This window comes from Penicillium chermesinum, assembly GCF_028974085.1.
Source record: "Penicillium chermesinum strain IBT 19713 chromosome Unknown utg000007l:1.0-2695246.0:1.0-2697696.0, whole genome shotgun sequence".
Classification (NCBI taxonomy): Eukaryota; Fungi; Ascomycota; class Eurotiomycetes; order Eurotiales; family Aspergillaceae; genus Penicillium; species Penicillium chermesinum.
Window position 1 is genome coordinate 580,347 of NW_026695317.1, and position 15,477 is coordinate 595,823.

The 15,477-nt window shown below is 51.1% G+C and overlaps 8 protein-coding genes across 8 annotated transcripts; 6 read left to right on the forward strand and 2 right to left on the reverse strand.

Annotated features, from left to right (window-relative positions):
* Positions 1–902: 902 nt before the first annotated feature.
* N7468_008933 (uncharacterized protein) lies at positions 903–1,819 on the forward strand (the record flags this gene model as incomplete). The annotated part of the gene is made up of 5 exons (XM_058478229.1): positions 903–1,256; positions 1,309–1,411; positions 1,466–1,548; positions 1,604–1,686; positions 1,738–1,819. The coding sequence occupies 5 exons, from the start codon at positions 903–905 to the stop codon at positions 1,817–1,819; spliced, it is 705 nt and encodes a 234-aa protein (XP_058326559.1).
* A 766-nt stretch (positions 1,820–2,585) lies between these two features.
* N7468_008934 (uncharacterized protein) lies at positions 2,586–4,079 on the forward strand (the record flags this gene model as incomplete). Its single annotated transcript, XM_058478230.1, has 1 exon — positions 2,586–4,079. The coding sequence occupies one exon, from the start codon at positions 2,586–2,588 to the stop codon at positions 4,077–4,079; it is 1,494 nt and encodes a 497-aa protein (XP_058326560.1).
* A 787-nt stretch (positions 4,080–4,866) lies between these two features.
* Positions 4,867–6,123, forward strand: N7468_008935 (short-chain dehydrogenase; the record flags this gene model as incomplete). The annotated part of the gene is made up of 1 exon (XM_058478231.1): positions 4,867–6,123. The coding sequence occupies one exon, from the start codon at positions 4,867–4,869 to the stop codon at positions 6,121–6,123; it is 1,257 nt and encodes a 418-aa protein (XP_058326561.1).
* A 23-nt stretch (positions 6,124–6,146) lies between these two features.
* Positions 6,147–8,084, reverse strand: N7468_008936 (fungal specific transcription factor domain-containing protein; the record flags this gene model as incomplete). The annotated part of the gene is made up of 3 exons (XM_058478232.1): positions 6,147–7,791; positions 7,845–7,935; positions 7,976–8,084. 3 exons carry the CDS (start codon positions 8,082–8,084, stop codon positions 6,147–6,149), a joined length of 1,845 nt encoding a protein of 614 aa, XP_058326562.1.
* Positions 8,085–8,977: 893 nt separating this feature from the next.
* Positions 8,978–9,700, forward strand: N7468_008937 (bacterial luciferase-like protein; the record flags this gene model as incomplete). The annotated part of the gene is made up of 1 exon (XM_058478233.1): positions 8,978–9,700. One exon carries the CDS (start codon positions 8,978–8,980, stop codon positions 9,698–9,700), a length of 723 nt encoding a protein of 240 aa, XP_058326563.1.
* Positions 9,701–9,711: 11 nt separating this feature from the next.
* N7468_008938 (bacterial luciferase-like protein) lies at positions 9,712–10,137 on the forward strand (the record flags this gene model as incomplete). The annotated part of the gene is made up of 1 exon (XM_058478234.1): positions 9,712–10,137. The coding sequence occupies one exon, from the start codon at positions 9,712–9,714 to the stop codon at positions 10,135–10,137; it is 426 nt and encodes a 141-aa protein (XP_058326564.1).
* A 648-nt stretch (positions 10,138–10,785) lies between these two features.
* Positions 10,786–12,691, forward strand: N7468_008939 (fungal specific transcription factor domain-containing protein; the record flags this gene model as incomplete). The annotated part of the gene is made up of 2 exons (XM_058478235.1): positions 10,786–11,600; positions 11,650–12,691. 2 exons carry the CDS (start codon positions 10,786–10,788, stop codon positions 12,689–12,691), a joined length of 1,857 nt encoding a protein of 618 aa, XP_058326565.1.
* A 163-nt stretch (positions 12,692–12,854) lies between these two features.
* N7468_008940 (CTP synthase) lies at positions 12,855–15,116 on the reverse strand (the record flags this gene model as incomplete). Its single annotated transcript, XM_058478236.1, has 5 exons — positions 12,855–13,259; positions 13,314–14,375; positions 14,442–14,547; positions 14,613–14,748; positions 14,951–15,116. 5 exons carry the CDS (start codon positions 15,114–15,116, stop codon positions 12,855–12,857), a joined length of 1,875 nt encoding a protein of 624 aa, XP_058326566.1.
* Between the last annotated feature and the right edge of the window lie 361 nt (positions 15,117–15,477).

Genomic DNA, 15,477 nt, shown 5'->3' on the forward strand with positions numbered 1-15,477 from the left:
CAGATTTTGCTGACCGTGCTATGTACTAGTAGCAATCATCCCAGAAGACTCCCCACTGCCAGACAGACCAGTCATACTGGAAGCAACTTGGATCGAGGAGGGCGACATCTGTGTGCCTCGAAGATTGCCAAGTAATCTTTAGCAGGCCAAGGCAGCTGAAACTGCAAGTTGACTCACGCTGCCTCAAGAAAATATCAGCGCCCTTCGGTGCTATGCTCTGCTGGACTGAAACACTTCCTCGGATGGCCAAGGCAGTCCTACCGAGAGACAGCTTCTTCAATATAGCTAGAGGGGACGAAATTCCTCATGGACTGGATCCGAAGTTGATATCGGTCCAAGCATTTACAAGGCCGGTAGTCCGTTCCAGCTGAACAGCGATATTTCCAAGTTAGGATATTTACGACAGCAATATTGAAAGCTAGGTAATTGATCTCAAGCGCTGTGATTCGCCCAAGCCGAGCGTACAACATAACTATTATGGCCACAAATGGTGCCTATGTGCGATTAAATTCGCTTTGACGGCGCCCCCCTGTCGATCCCAATCTTCGGTGAACTTAACGCGGATCGAGCCCCCACTATTCAGTTCTAACAAGACCATCGATTCGCGGATTCACGTTCAACCTCGCAGCACAGTGCCGAAGCTCCTCGATCTACCCAATGGTGAACGTGGAAGATGATGGGCGGGTCGCGAATGGGCCACCCACATGGGCTCGATCCCGCGTTTAGTCCAAATCGGAGGCCTATCTACAAAAACAAGATTTGCGCACAGAAGCTACAATTTCCCCTTAGTCGGTGGTCTATTTTTTGGCATTATTAAACAGCAGGAGAGCCAAGAACTGTGGGAATTTTCTGCATCACCCGCGTCGCTGGAACTATAACAACATTGTGTTATTGTGTGCAAGATGTTCGACAAGATCTTCGGTGCCGCTTCCGTGGCACTGATCGCCATCGGCGCGGTCCAGCCATCCTTCGCCCAAAGTGTTGCAGCCGACGACTGCGCAACAGGCGTTCATGCGATCATTGCCCGTGGCCAAGGCCCTGGGAACCCGAACTCCACCCTGGATGTTATGGTCACCCTGCAGGACTTGATCCTTGCCCAGATCCCGGGGTCAACCAGCCTCGGGCTCCCCTTCAACTACAACGAGGAGAACAAGTTTGACTCGGTTTACAACGGCGCCCACCTAATGCAGAGCTATGTTACGGAATACCACAAATCTTGCCCGCAGAGCAAGATGGCTGTCGTCGGATATTCATTGGTAGGTTACCCTTTCGCGCTACCCCTACAGGCCGCGGAACAACTTCTTACAGATCTACGTACAGGGCGCAGTCGTCATGACAGACGCGGTTTGTGGAACATCGTCATTGCTCCTCTCACCTGTGGCGCCATTGGACGCATCCTACAACAAATTTGGTAAGGCGATAGGACAGGCGAACTCGGAGCGCACAAGAGGCTAATATTGTGTAGTGATTGCTGCTATTGCTTACGGGGACGAAACATTCTTTCCCTTGCAAAAATGGGACAAGGGCAACTGTACCCTGGGACTGGGCGTAAGTAACCTCATCACTATGATACTGGAGGCCCGATGGTCTGACCCGTTGATAGCAATTCCCTCGTCTTGACCCTGCTGAATGCGAGCCATTCGCCGATGCTCTCCAGAATTACTGTGACATTGGAGACTCTCGATGGTATGAACGCAGCGTTTCCGATTCGATTCCATCACTAATGTGCATCGGTAGCTGCGGTATCCTTCCCTTGGACGGCGACGCCCCCACCACACCTACATGGCAAAGTACAACCAGGATGTGGTCGACTTCATAAAGGCACGCTTGAAGTAACGATACTTTAAGGGATGTCATGGTAAGAGAAAGAATCAGCACGAGAGCGAATGAAGGACACGATGATCAAGGCCAAGTTCTTTTTTAAGGTATGGCTGATAATAACTAATCCTTATAATACCCACTCTATTCAGCGAAATATACACTGCGTTTACTTATTGGCCGGGCACAATGTTGCCGGTCAATGTTTCCTGACAATGAATGCACCGTTTGGCGAGTGTTTGTCTGGACGATAACCCGGGGGCATTGCGGGTTCCAAATAGAAATTACTTTGTAATATATCTAGGGTAGCCCTGCGCTATGAATAAAGTGGCACATTGTTCTTGCATGATCCGAACCATGACCTTCAAGTCCTTAGCGTCAGATGACGCCGGTGACCTCCGGCCTTTTCACAAATTCGACCCACAATCTGTGTCGTTTATCGAGACGGACTCGCTCTAGCTTGACTTCGCTTCTCACGCTAGTCGTGTCTAATCAATAATAGTTCTAGTCGCTACCAAACTTTCATCGCAGTATGGGCCCGGACTCGTCATGAAAAGCCGGGGAACCCCGTCCCCACTTCGCAATGTAACCTCCCGCCTGAAATCTTCAATCTTCACGGCAGCGGATACCAGAGCGCGTACGGGGCGGCATTTGTCGCCATTCGACAATTCATTTTGTTCAAAGAAGCCTCGGGATTGACCGCTCTTTAGACCGCCAATCGGTCCAATTCCTATTGTGCTCACGGAACACTCCGGGGTAATATTGCGATGAGAATTCACATCGAAAATGTCCGAGCTCTGGACCTGCGGCGTGCCACGGCGGAGGGCTGGGAGGGACGCGTGAACTCTCTATTGGCCTCGGGAGTCGATCCAAATGCACATTTCGAAGCACCGGACTCCGTCCTCTCCGGGCTGGTAGATGAAGATGTTCGTGCACAAGCGACAGGTCCGCCACAGTTCACTGTTGATTTTACAGAAATGCCCGCGTTGAGGCTAGCCGACCGATGGCGATATGGAGTCGATCCCCGAGAGACGATTGACTTGGCCAAAACAGCACGCCTGATGACAGCTTTACTGCGGCATGGTGCCGACCCATGGGGGTTATTTCGCCAACCTATTTTCCGCTATCAGCTCTATCCTGCGGTCCCAGGGGCCAGTGAAGAGCCGGGGTATGACGATGATGAACTGGATCTGACGGCCATCAGTCTCGCTCGCCAAGGCATCATCAACGAGACCCTCAGGCAAGAGTACGATCGACTCGGCCTGGCCGGGGAAAGAAGAAGATCTGACTCTCCCGGCTACGTTTCCCGGGATTTGGGAGTCCATGTCAATTACGAGCCTGTCCTTAACCACGAGTACGGAAGCTGCAGTGTTCTGCACTCTTTGATCGAAGCTGGTTCATTTATCCAGCCCATCCTAGAATTTCTCGGAGACGACCTAGATATCGAACGGCGAGACCCGCAAGGCCGCACGCTTTTTCTTTCGGCGTGCCGTAGCACTCTCGGGCTAGATGGCGCAGTCGACGGTTGTTTCATGAGTCTGCAGGCCCCCGACGCCTTGCCGAACCCTTACTCGCGGCCGGGAAACCCATGGCAAGAAACGGGGCGGTTTGCTGCTGTATGCACCGGCCCAAGTCTGCTTGAATTTTTCGTCTCCCGCGGCGCGGATTTGCTTGCGGTGGACAAGTTTGGCCAGAACGCGCTGCACCATCTGTTCGCCTTTATCGACCGCGACAACTATGACATACCTCCTCTTATTAATACTTCGCTGAAGTACTTACTCCGGACATGCCCTAGCCTCATCAATCAGCCGGACTCGTTTGGAGTATACCCCATTCTGTATGCGATCCGACGAATGCGCGACTTCTGCGACCCAGACAGCGGGTCACCGGGCCACGCGGTCCGGAATCAGGACTATGTGCCTCGATCTCTTTTCCACCTTGAGAAGACCGTGTACGATCTTGTGGCCACCGGCGCAGATCTATCGGTCCGTGACAGTCGCGGGAATACCGGTTTGCATTACCTTGCTGCGAGCAAGCTCGGTGCGGGGGATCGTGCGGGTCATGAACAGAGGGGTTTGCTGCCGTTATTCTTGCAGCGAGCGGACCCGAGAGCTCGAAATGCCGACGGCGTGACGGCGTTAGAGATGCTTTTCTCCACCAAGAATGGGCGTTGGTGCGAGGAGGAAGAGCAGGACTATGAGCGGTTCTATGCCCTTGGTCGTAATATACTCGATGCATTTGAGAGAGCGGGCTACCCTTGACGGAGACTGATGCAGCCAACCGGAGTCTTCTGCATCATGTGGCTCGACTTGACTCACATCGTGCACATCCTTGGTTCGATCTTCTCCGAGCGCGGGGACTATGTGTTGAGGCTAAAGACGATGATGGGGAAACTCCTCTCAATATTGCGAAAAGAAACCACTGGATCAATGCATAAATGCGCATAATAGAATAATGATACCTTCCTCGTGGAACTTTCCGCGTCTTTACGTTGCTAGTAGGAAGTATCCCCTGTTAGAGATAATCCACTTTCCTCTTTGCAACCACTCGATCATATCAATGCATACTGGAGCGAGGGCTGTCAGCTCATTATTGTGCACTCTCAATGCTATTCAAAAATCACACTGTCAAAACGCTGCTACATTGACTCCTCTGACTCCTTAAGGACCCGGACCGACTTGCATATGGCCATTACATTATGGGCCACGCTCTAGAACTCCGGGGCGTTAAGTCTTCAAATAATGAACTCTGAGGAGTTCATCTTGAACTTACCACTTTCTATTCGTACTTTGGCTTTGCCAGTTCAGTCATTGAAGGTCAAGTTGCGGCGACCGGAACGGAGTCCGTCCACCCCACCCAAACTTGGCTTGCGCTCTGCCCAAGCGCCGGGGCGAAGTCCGTTCGTATGATTTACTAGAGAAGGCACGATCGCAATATATAAGACATCGAATTCCTTGAAGATGAGGTAGAATACCATTCGATTTGGTTTCCTTTTCACCCATCTATGGAAGAAACGAAGAGAATTCTGTCCCTGAACAAATCGTCAAGATGACTGCCGATTCATTTACCCTACACGGTCGAAGCTACAATCTTCCACGACAGCCCACGGTAGTCGTCTGCGTCGATGGATTCGACCCCGAGTATCTATCGCGGGGCATTGCAGACGGTATCCTGCCAACCCTCGCGCGATTCGTGGACGCGGGATTCCACGTCACGGCAAAGAGCTGCATGCCCTCCTTCACCAACCCTAACAATGTCTCCATCATAACAGGCCAACCTCCTTCCGTCCACGGCATTGCCGGAAACTTCTACCTCGACCGCGAAACAGGGAAGGAGATCATGATCCAAGATGACTCGTTGCTGCGTGGGTCGACGATCCTGGAACAGATGTCGAAATGTGGCGTGCGAGTCGCCGCGATCACAGCTAAGGATAAGCTGCGGCGCATTCTGGCCCATGGCCTTGTGCCTGAAAATGGTGCTATATGTTTCTCCTCCGAGAAAGCCGCCAGTTGCACGCTCGCAGAGAACGGGATCGAGAATGTGGAGCAGTGGGTGGGAAGGAAGGCTCCCAGCCAGTACTCGGGTGACTTGTCCCTGTTCGTTCTGGATGCCGGGATCAAGCTGCTGGAAGAGAATCGAGCAGATCTTTTCTATCTGACTCTGTCAGATTATGTGCAGCACAAGTATCCTCCAGGGGCACCGGAGTCGAATGAATTTCTTACGGATTTAGATCAGCGGTTGGGTAGATTGGTGGACCTTGGAGCTGTGGTTGCTGTCACCGGCGACCACGGGATGAGTGCGAAGTCTGGAGCGGATGGCAAACCAAATATTGTATTTTTGGAGGATCTGTTGATCGAGAAGTGGGGAACCAGGTGTGCAAGGGTCATCTGCCCAATCACAGATCCCTTCGTCAAGCATCATGGGGCACTTGGCTCTTTTGTTCGGGTCCATGTGAACAAGGGTGAGAGCCTGGCGGATATGATTGACTTTTGCAAATTGGTCCCGGAATTCGAATTGGTGTTGGATGGTCGGACGGCTGCGAAAGAATTAGATCTGCCACTTGACCGTGAGGGAGACTTTGTTGTCATTTCGCGCGAAGATACGGTCATCGGTAGTCGAAGAGATGAACATGATCTGTCAACCGTGGGGGACCATCCATTGAGATCCCATGGTGGGTTGTCGGAGCAGCAGGTTCCGTTGCTTCTCTCACGGCTTGTCTCTAATGTGCAGGATGCTAGCGAGAAAGTGGACTGGCGGAATTACGATGCTTTTGATTTGGTTCTCAACTGGTCAAAGCCTACCTGAGAAGGTTGCAGTCATTTCAGGTATCAAGAGTCCAGGTTTTCAAGGAAGTCGAAACTCAGGTCCATCGTTTGATTATTTTGGAAATCGTACGCGCCCAGAAAGTAGGGATCGAATCCCAGGTCGGTATTCAAGGACTCTGTTTCAGGTAGAGGACTTGCTAGCTCAGAGATGGCGATAGAAGACTGCATTTCTGCTGGATCAAACCGGCTCACAAGTGTTTGGACCCCTTTTGAGATGCTCGTAAGGAGATGCCGCGGGTGCAAAATAGAGGCGACCGTGTTGAGTGTACTTGCGACATTGTCTAAAAGACTCTTTATCTTGAGTAGGTCGAGCTGAACATAATGCGAAGTTCTGGCTGAGACTTTGAGAAGAAATACAACGGCAAAGGTAATCATAATATCAAAGTAGGCTGGGAGTCCATCCAGAAAAGATTGAATCTCTGCGTCATCAACCACAGAGCGAAGAATGGCTATAGCCGAAAAGACTGCGCTATTCGCTATTTCGTCGAGTTCTATCCGCATTCCCGTCGACATGGGGTGAGCCTCGCCGGGCACTCCGCGGAAGGCATGCGAGCAAAGATAGAGCTTCGCAAAATGGTACTGAAGCATAACACCCTTGCGAGGGTAATTCCCGACATGGGCATTGGCGATAAAACGGTCAGACCATTCTGCACGAAGATTATCTAGTGATGACCCAAACCTCCTGAGCTGGGCAATCTCAATATCCGAGATAGGCCGGTCAATATCGACGCCGAAGGTGTCGAAAACATTTGTGAGAAGGCTCCACCGAGTAACCTGGCTCACGAGACGGGAATCATCCTCGGTCGCGTGTGCACAGCTAATAAAGCTCCTAGCCTGGCGGATCACTTCACATTCCCGAGTCATAGGAGGTCTGCCGAATGCAATTGATGCATGATGATCGCAGGCGTACACATGATAGTACAGCCTCGTCCGAATGTAGTGCGCCTTGTCCCCACTCATGGCTTTGAAGAAGCTTCTGTGAAGTTGCATATCTGTAGCCACGCGTAAGGCGGTTGCAACCAAAGGCCAGGATAAGTCTGTCAGCCAGAAAGCGCCGATGCAGAGCGCCCGCACGGTTTCGATGGAGGAACATGGCGCAAAGCTCTGCTTCTCGCTGAGAGAAACAAACTCTGCTCGACACAGATCGAAGTCCGCATGTGTTGAGGCAAAATGGAGCGCGCCTACAGTACAGACGGCGGCGATCAAGAGTGGAGATGCCCTCCGAGTGCTATCAAAGGTCACCTCGCTATGATCTCCAAGTATGCGGTATACGAAGTGATCAAGCCTCTGTTGGTATTTCGAGAAGTATAGCTTCGCGTTCTCAAGAGTAATGATCCCTCTGGCAATCAAGTCCGAAGCATTACTGGTTGTAGTTGCTGGTGATATTTGAGTGATGTATGATCCAGGGGCAGCACCAGGGCCCAGGCTTGGGTCCATGACAACGTCCCAACGATTTCCTGCATTTATAGGGCTCGATGTACTTGGGCATTGAGGAAAAGCGATTTTGGTTCGATCAACAGATCCAGACAAAGTGCTAGGACCATCCGTCGCATGCAATTGCCTTGTGGGGTCTCCGGCTGAATGACCGACGAGCTGACCAATCGTGTCTTGAAGCATCTGGACCTTCTTTTCCATGGAGTACTTCCATCTAAATATTCTATCAGTGGTCTAGCTCGATCATTCCCTATATAGCAAACCTACGCGGTGTCGCCCTCCAACAGCATCTGCAGGCTCCGGTTCACGGTGCACGACAATCCGCGTTTCTTGCATCGAGCGCAAGGTGGCTCAGCGCCTGGCATATCACATTTGATCTTTTGCTTTCGACAAGCTACACAGCTTGTTATCCGGCGGCTGATTTCTGGGGGGCTTCGGATCACCAAATGAATTGCGCAGCTGTCGTACTGGCGACGGAGGTCTTTCCGGGTCAAGGTGGTCTTCCATTGGCGCTTTCTGAAGATCCAAGGGGCGGAAATCATGAAACTACAGGATATAGTTCAAGCTCCTTGCTCAAACCCTCGAGCAGGTCAAATCTGACGTGCCCATCTTGTCGGACACACGAGATGAGCCGGAGTTAAGCCCGGGAGGTGGAGCGCCGTGGCGTCCAGCCAATAACATTAGATACTTGGCTGGCTGAGAGCCCGGACTTCGCCCCGTCGGCCTGAAGTGCTTGAATGATCAACTCACAGCCGCTGGGGTCCACCACTACCTCTAATTTAGATGGAGAATCAACTTGCAGAGTCGAACTGAATCTAATCACACTAGAGTCTACGAAAGGCTCTGCGCACCGGTGTGGTGCCACTAGTCCAGAATCCCCTCGTCTGCAGTTATATAACCAGCGCTTATACTAACTATCACTACGACCAAAACCCGCCACCTTGAGGAAGAGAAAACACACCGGTTGGATTTCAATCATCTATTCACTCCATTTAACCCTGCTATCTCGGTGGTATTTTGATCATTTTCCTCCGGTGGAATTAAAAAAACCCTCCGTTTCTGGTATGGTCATCGTCCAACAAAAAGAAAGATTGGTAATGATAAGATGATCGATGAGCCATCCGGCGAAACCATTGCGCCATTCCGAATGCGCTAATGCCATTCAAGCCCCTCAATCAATCCCCAAAATACCACGAGTTGACACCCCAGACTCAATGACATGGCTGGCTATGGAGGTTATCCGATGAAACGCGTGTGGTACCTGTAAGACGCAATTGTTCGATGGCTTGCGTGATCGCGCATGATTGAACTATAAGAGCTTTTAGTCGCATCTTCAATATAGCAATATCCCTAAGTTCCATCTGCTGATCGAAATACCGTTCATCCTGTATATCCCCACAATGCCCACCGAGTTCATCAGCGTCACGTTCGCCAATGCCTCAAACGAGCTCCACCCCATTCACAAAGCCCCCGTCGACCCTGATTTCCTTATTCGCTACTCCCGCTCTCTAGATGACTACGGATTCAACTACACCCTAATTCCCTACAACTCATCCTCGTTCGACCCATTCACACTCGGTGCAACTATTGCGGCCGTCACCAAAAACATCAAGATCATCATTGCCCTCCGGCCAAATACCCTATACCCCACCGTTGCAGCAAAGGCCCTTGCAACCTTAGATCAGCTCAGCCGGGGACGCGCAGTAGTCCATTTCATCGCCGGTGGCAATGACGCGGAGCAGGCGAGAGAGGGTGACTTCTTGGGCAAAGAGGAACGATACGAGCGTCTGGAAGAATACATCAAAATTCTGAAGCGGGCGTGGAGCTCTACGGACCCGTTCGACTGGGAAGGAAAGCACTACACTTTCAAGAACTTCAGCAACAATGTCCGCCCCGTAAACGGCACTATCCCTGTCTCAGTAGGAGGTTCCTCGGATGCCGCTTATCGCATCGGTGGATCTCTGGCTGATATCTTTGGTCTGTGGGGTGAACCGCTGAAGGAGACAAAGGAGCAGATCGACCGTATCTATGCAGAGGCGGCCAAGGTTGGCCGCCCTAGGGAAGAGTACCCTCGTATCTGGGTGACTTTCCGACCTATTGGTAATTTATATATCCCTCATTGAGTTCAATGATCATGCGAGCTAATCCACATCCTATAGGTGCGGAAACCGAAGAGCTGGCCTGGGCGAAGGCCTATAGGACCCTGGACGCATTAAATGCCAACCGTGAATCGGGCTTCAACAAGCGGATCCCGGATGGAACTACTCCTCAGAATGTGGGATCTCAGCGACTCCTCGATATTGCCTCTCGCGGAGATGTTCAAGATCGTGCCCTGTGGTATCCCACCGTGACAGCCACTAACGCGGGCGGTGCCTCAACGGCCTTGGTCGGATCGTGGGAGACCATTGCGGAATCTCTTCTTGACTACGTCGACCTCGGCGCCGAGCTTATCTCTATTCGGGGCTATGATAACTTCAATGACTCAGTAGACTATGGTCGTTATGTATTGCCGAAGGTGCGCGCAGGGCTGGAGCAGCGGAAGAACGGCACTTCAGCGTGAATGCAGAGAATCGTATTAGAGCGGTGTTTATGCCATGCATGTGCGTATTTTGATGAATTCGAAATCATACAGCTCCATGTTTTCAAGGGTTTTGCAGCTTCTAAAATGGCGAAAAGCGAGTGAACCAGAGCCGAATCTAACGATGGGGCCGGGGGTCCGCGGAGGTCCGAGCAGCCAATCATCACGTACAAACTGTTGGGTGTCGCCCGAGTCCATCACGTTTCTTCTGTCGCTAGAGGCCATGTGAGGCAGTCTCAGACCTTCATGAATTCCCTCAAGCGACCAGGAGCGGCTTTGGCCTCGGAAGCAAAGCGTAGCCCCTGGCAGCAGCCTGCGTCCTGTAAATTCTGTCGAACGAAGAAAATCCGATGCGATAAGAAGCGCCCCTGCTCAAGCTGTACAGCCCGAGGGGTGACATGCGAATACGATTCTGGTAAGCATACACGCAAGAATTCTAAAATAACTAGCCTCGCTGCGCCTGCGTCGATCCTAACCAGCCTTATCCAGCTGTAGAAGATAGTGTTCTTCTAGAAGGCGAATATGGCGGATATGCCCAGGTACATCCAAGCACTGTACGATCACTGGAACGGTATGTATCATTCATTCTATTCCAAGCTATTCTGTTGACTCTCCAGGGGTATGTACGAGATGAATGAACGGCTTAAGCGGATGGAACAGCTCCTCCATCGGAATTCCTCATACCAATCGCCAGCGGATCTGAGTTCGCTGCCGTCCATCGACTCTTATCCGCCGTTAGACCTATCGCGGGAACATGTTTCCAAAACCTGGGAGCACCTTGAATATATGGCTGCATCTCCTCGGATTGATAACAGCTCGCCTCACGATCAATCATTCGATCCTTCCGTCACAAGAGAAAGCACCTCTGCGCCCACAAAAATCGCCCTGCGGGCCGAGAAAGATCTTATCAGAATACTCCCTCCTATAGATGTTGCGCGGCAATTATTTGAGCACTATGTCGAAGCGGTCGACTGCATGGATCGCTTCATCCATGTTCCATCCACCCGTGATCTCCTTGAAGCAACGTATGCAGGCCTGCCGAGCTCCGTGCCCGCACGCGAGACCCTGATCTTTTTCGTCTGCATCTTCGCCTCCGGCTCATACTACGTCTGCCGCGTACATGACCACCGGGTAACTGATCAGCTCAGCCGTGAACACGCAAGGAGCGCTGCTTGGGTGGAGAGAGCACTGCATGAGGTCATGCGGCCAGATACCATGTATTCGTCTTCTGTAATGTCTCTTCAGTCTAGCTTTATCGTCCTTCTGCTCCTCTTGGACTTTGAAGGACAGTCAAAAAGGTACCATGTTCTGAAAAGTATTATCCATACAAGAGCGATCCAAATGAAATTACACAAAACGGATATGGAGGCTCAGGAGAAAGACTTGGACTTTATCGAGGCAGAGATCAAGAGGCGCCTATGGTGGTATCTTGTCGGCACCGATTGGTAAGTTATCCAGGGCTTCGAAGGAACCCCCACTAATGTTAGTTGCTAGGCTGCATGGAAATGTTGCAGGGCCGCAAGAGGGCACTTACACAATAAACCCTCAGCACATGGCTACCGAACTCCCTGGCAACATCGACGACAAAAACCTATCAACCGACGTGCCGCCGGTGTCGCGAGAGCTCCACCAACCGACATCAATGTCATTCTTCCTGCAGCGAATAGAGGTCGCCAAGCTTTCCCGCGAGAGCGTTGACCTCCTTCAAAATATAGGATCGTCCATATCAAGTTCTTATCCTCTCATCCTACGTGTGACTGAAAAGTACACATCACTGCTGAGCTCTCTACCCCCATTCTTTCAGTCGCATAACGAAGATTTCTCATCTCAAGAAGTGATTTCACGAGACCGCCCGTATATCTCACGGCAACGAGCTATCTTGCTATACGGCCTTTATTCTCGACTCGGTCGTCTGCATCGGCCCTTCATGACTCTTGGTATCACAGATAAGACCTTTGAGATATCTCACCAAATGGGAATACATTGTGCCAAAATGATTCTGGAGTTGAGGAATTCTATGGCTGAGGAAGACATGTGTCTATTTGGACGCTCACATAGCGTTGACCAGCATTCCTTCATTGCCTTGGTTCTACTGTCCATTGATATAATTGCTCGACCGGATCAAGAAGGAGTGGAAGCCCAGAGGTCTGAAATCATGAATACGTGTCGGACACTGATCAACAAGTACCAGCCAGGAGGGCAATCTAGTGGTGGTATCACACGAGCCATTGAGCTTCTGCTAGATATTTTGCACAAGTCCAAGCAAAGCACCCTTGTCCCTGGGGCCTTTGCCTCGCCAACTCGACCCACGCCACGCTCGGCTTCTCGAGAGTTTCCGACGACTGCAAACATTCAGCCTGAAGATGCGATGGCCTCGCTCGACACTCCTAATCAAGTGTCTTGGCTAGACGGTCTCTCTTTCCCAAGTCTCCCGGGCCAAGAGATCCATGATCTGTTCGATGAGCTGCGGACGACAGTATCTGGTGCAGGTTATTTTTCATGGGAGGATTTCTTTGATTGGCAGGGGCTATGCTAATGATGCTACGCATATTTATTGTATAGATTTAAGGCCAGACAGTGTTCAAAATATGTGAGCTTTTATGCAAATTTGGATGCGATGGATGCGATGCGCCCAACAGATAATGACCTATTTTTGGATTACTTTCGGGTGTTCTGTCACCCATCAACGTTGACGACACCTAGTGCTCCATGCGAATACTTCGCTCGCCATTGATGAGAGCCTTGGTTACTTCGTCCAGGCAACCCGCGGCTGCAGCGAAGAAGCCGAGGTAGGATCTGCTCGGGTCCAAGACACGGCTGAGGTATTCGGGGTGGAATTGGACACCCACGAACCATGGATGATCGCGTATTTCAACGACCTCCATGCGCTCACCTTTTTCATCCTTTCCGACGAAAGACAGGCCAGCTTGTTCGAGGTCAGCAACCATCTCAGGATTGACCTCGTAGCGGTGGCGATGTCTTTCGGCGATTTGGGGGATGTCCAGTCCGTACAGCGCGCGCAAGCGAGACCACTCGGTGCCGTTTTGGAAAATCGTAAGATGCTTTCCAAGGCGCATTGTACCACCGAGTTTCGCTTTATCGACCTAGATTACAATATTAATGCCGATCTTAATGATAATGGTCGACAGCGAACTTACATCAGGCATGAAGATGATTGCTTGGTTCTGGGACTCTGGGTGAAGCTCTTCACTTCCGGCATCCTTGATACCAAGCACGTTGCGAGCGTATTCAATGACTGCCAGCTGCATGCCAAGACAAACACCGAGGTAGGGTACTTTTTTGGTACGAGCCCATGTAATCGCCTTCAGCATTCCAGCTGTTCCTCGTGTACCGAAAGCACCAGGCACGAGTATACCACCGGCCGTGCAGACAGCGTGCCATGCTTTATGGTACTCGGCAGGCGATGATGTGAAAGTGTCTTCCTCGAGGTGAGATGAGTCCACCCAGACTATCTCGATCTTTTTGCGACAGAACATGGCGGCGTGCTCAAGCGCCTTGCACACACTGATATAAGCATCCTTCAAGACGGTGTATTTCCCAACCAAAGCAATCGAGACTGTCTCACGGCGATAGTCTTGACCTTGGGCCAACTGCACCCAGTCCTTCCAACTCCTCTTGCCCTCATCAATCAGCTTGGGCAGCAATTGGATCGATGACAGTTCGAGAAGGTCCCCAATGGTTTGAGCCAACTTCTGTTTTTCAAGAAGCAGTGGCACGTGGTATGTGGTGGTAACATCATGTACAGCAATGACCTGTTTTGGGTCCATAGAGCACATGTTCGCGATCTTTTGAATCGTACCGCTCTCAAGTGGCTTTTCGCAGCGGCATGCGATCAGATCAGGGTTCAGCCCGGCGCTTCGCACATCGCTGATCGCCCTTTGCGTCGGTTTGGTCTTTTGCTCTCCGTGGATCAAGGGCACATAGGACACATGGATCTGAATGAAATTGCCCCGACCAGCGCGTCGCTGCAGCTGGCTGATGGCATGAACAAAAGGCGCACTCTCAATGTCTCCCACGGTGCCACCAAGTTCAATGATACACACATCTGGCTCTTTGCCGGACTCGTCCACTGGGATCTTGGCGACACGCTCGATCCATTCTTGAATGGCGTTGGTCACATGGGGAACAACCTGGACAGTCTTGCCAAGATAGTTGCCCACCCGCTCCTTTTCAATGACTTGTTGATAGACCTTGCCGGTCTGGGATCAAAAGTCAGCGTTGTTCTTTAGGAAGCCATTTGTTTCATCTGCGATAGGCTCGCTCACGGTAATGTTGTGGTCTCGGGTCAGCGTTGTCAGGAGGTAGCGCTCATAGTTTCCGAGATCGAGATCCATCTCGCCGCCATCGTCTGTCACGTACACCTCGCCATGTCTAGATTTGATAGATCAGTACAATGTCTGACTAGCGCTTGCGGTCCCCAGCGAGTATTCACTCACTCAATTGGTGACATAGTACCGGCATCGATATTAATATAAGGGTCAACCTTGATGCTCGAGACCGTCAGGCCAGTGGTCTTCAGAAGCAAGCCTGTGCTGGAGGCAATGATGCCCTTGCCAACACCGGAAATGACACCTGTAGACCGTGGTCAGCCATTGGGTCAAGGGTCATAAATTGACTGATAGAACTTGCCGCCAGATACCAGGACGTACTTCATTTTTATATAAAGAACCGCCTGGTCTGGGGTGTAAGAAAGAAAGAAACATGGTGGGGAATCGAAGAAAAAAAAAAGCTATAGACGCGGGGCGGTGGCAGAAACTGGGAGTCATACGCTAACACCAAACGGGGGTTTCTTGTTTCATCTGGAGAAGCTCAATAAACCAGGCAGCAGGATGGCTGCCTAAGTCATAGACTGGCCCAGGCATGACCCTAGTCGTATTCTCATTCCAGTTGGAGGCAATCTGTTCAGAAAAGCGCCTGGTTCCACCAATTGGAAGACGCATCAGGGTACAGTACGCGATAAGCGATAAGCATAAACAGTCCTCCGAACAGAAGCTGCATACCTTGCCTGAAATTATCGTATCCCTGGATGGACTGGAAGGGTTCATGCATACTTCACTTCAGCAGAGGACCCTCCGTGTTTTGTCCAACGGATATGTTCTGATGAGAGGTTTATTGAGGAGATCGGGACAGGAACACTGCACCACCAAAATTCTGTGTACACACAACCCATTAAATCTCAAAGTCTGCCAGATCGGAAGTATAGTTGTGGAATCATAGAAGTCACTCTGAAGGCTCACTTATTCGAATACCTCGCTTTGGTTTCATCCCTCCATCACGATTCGCCTGCAACACCGCGAGTCC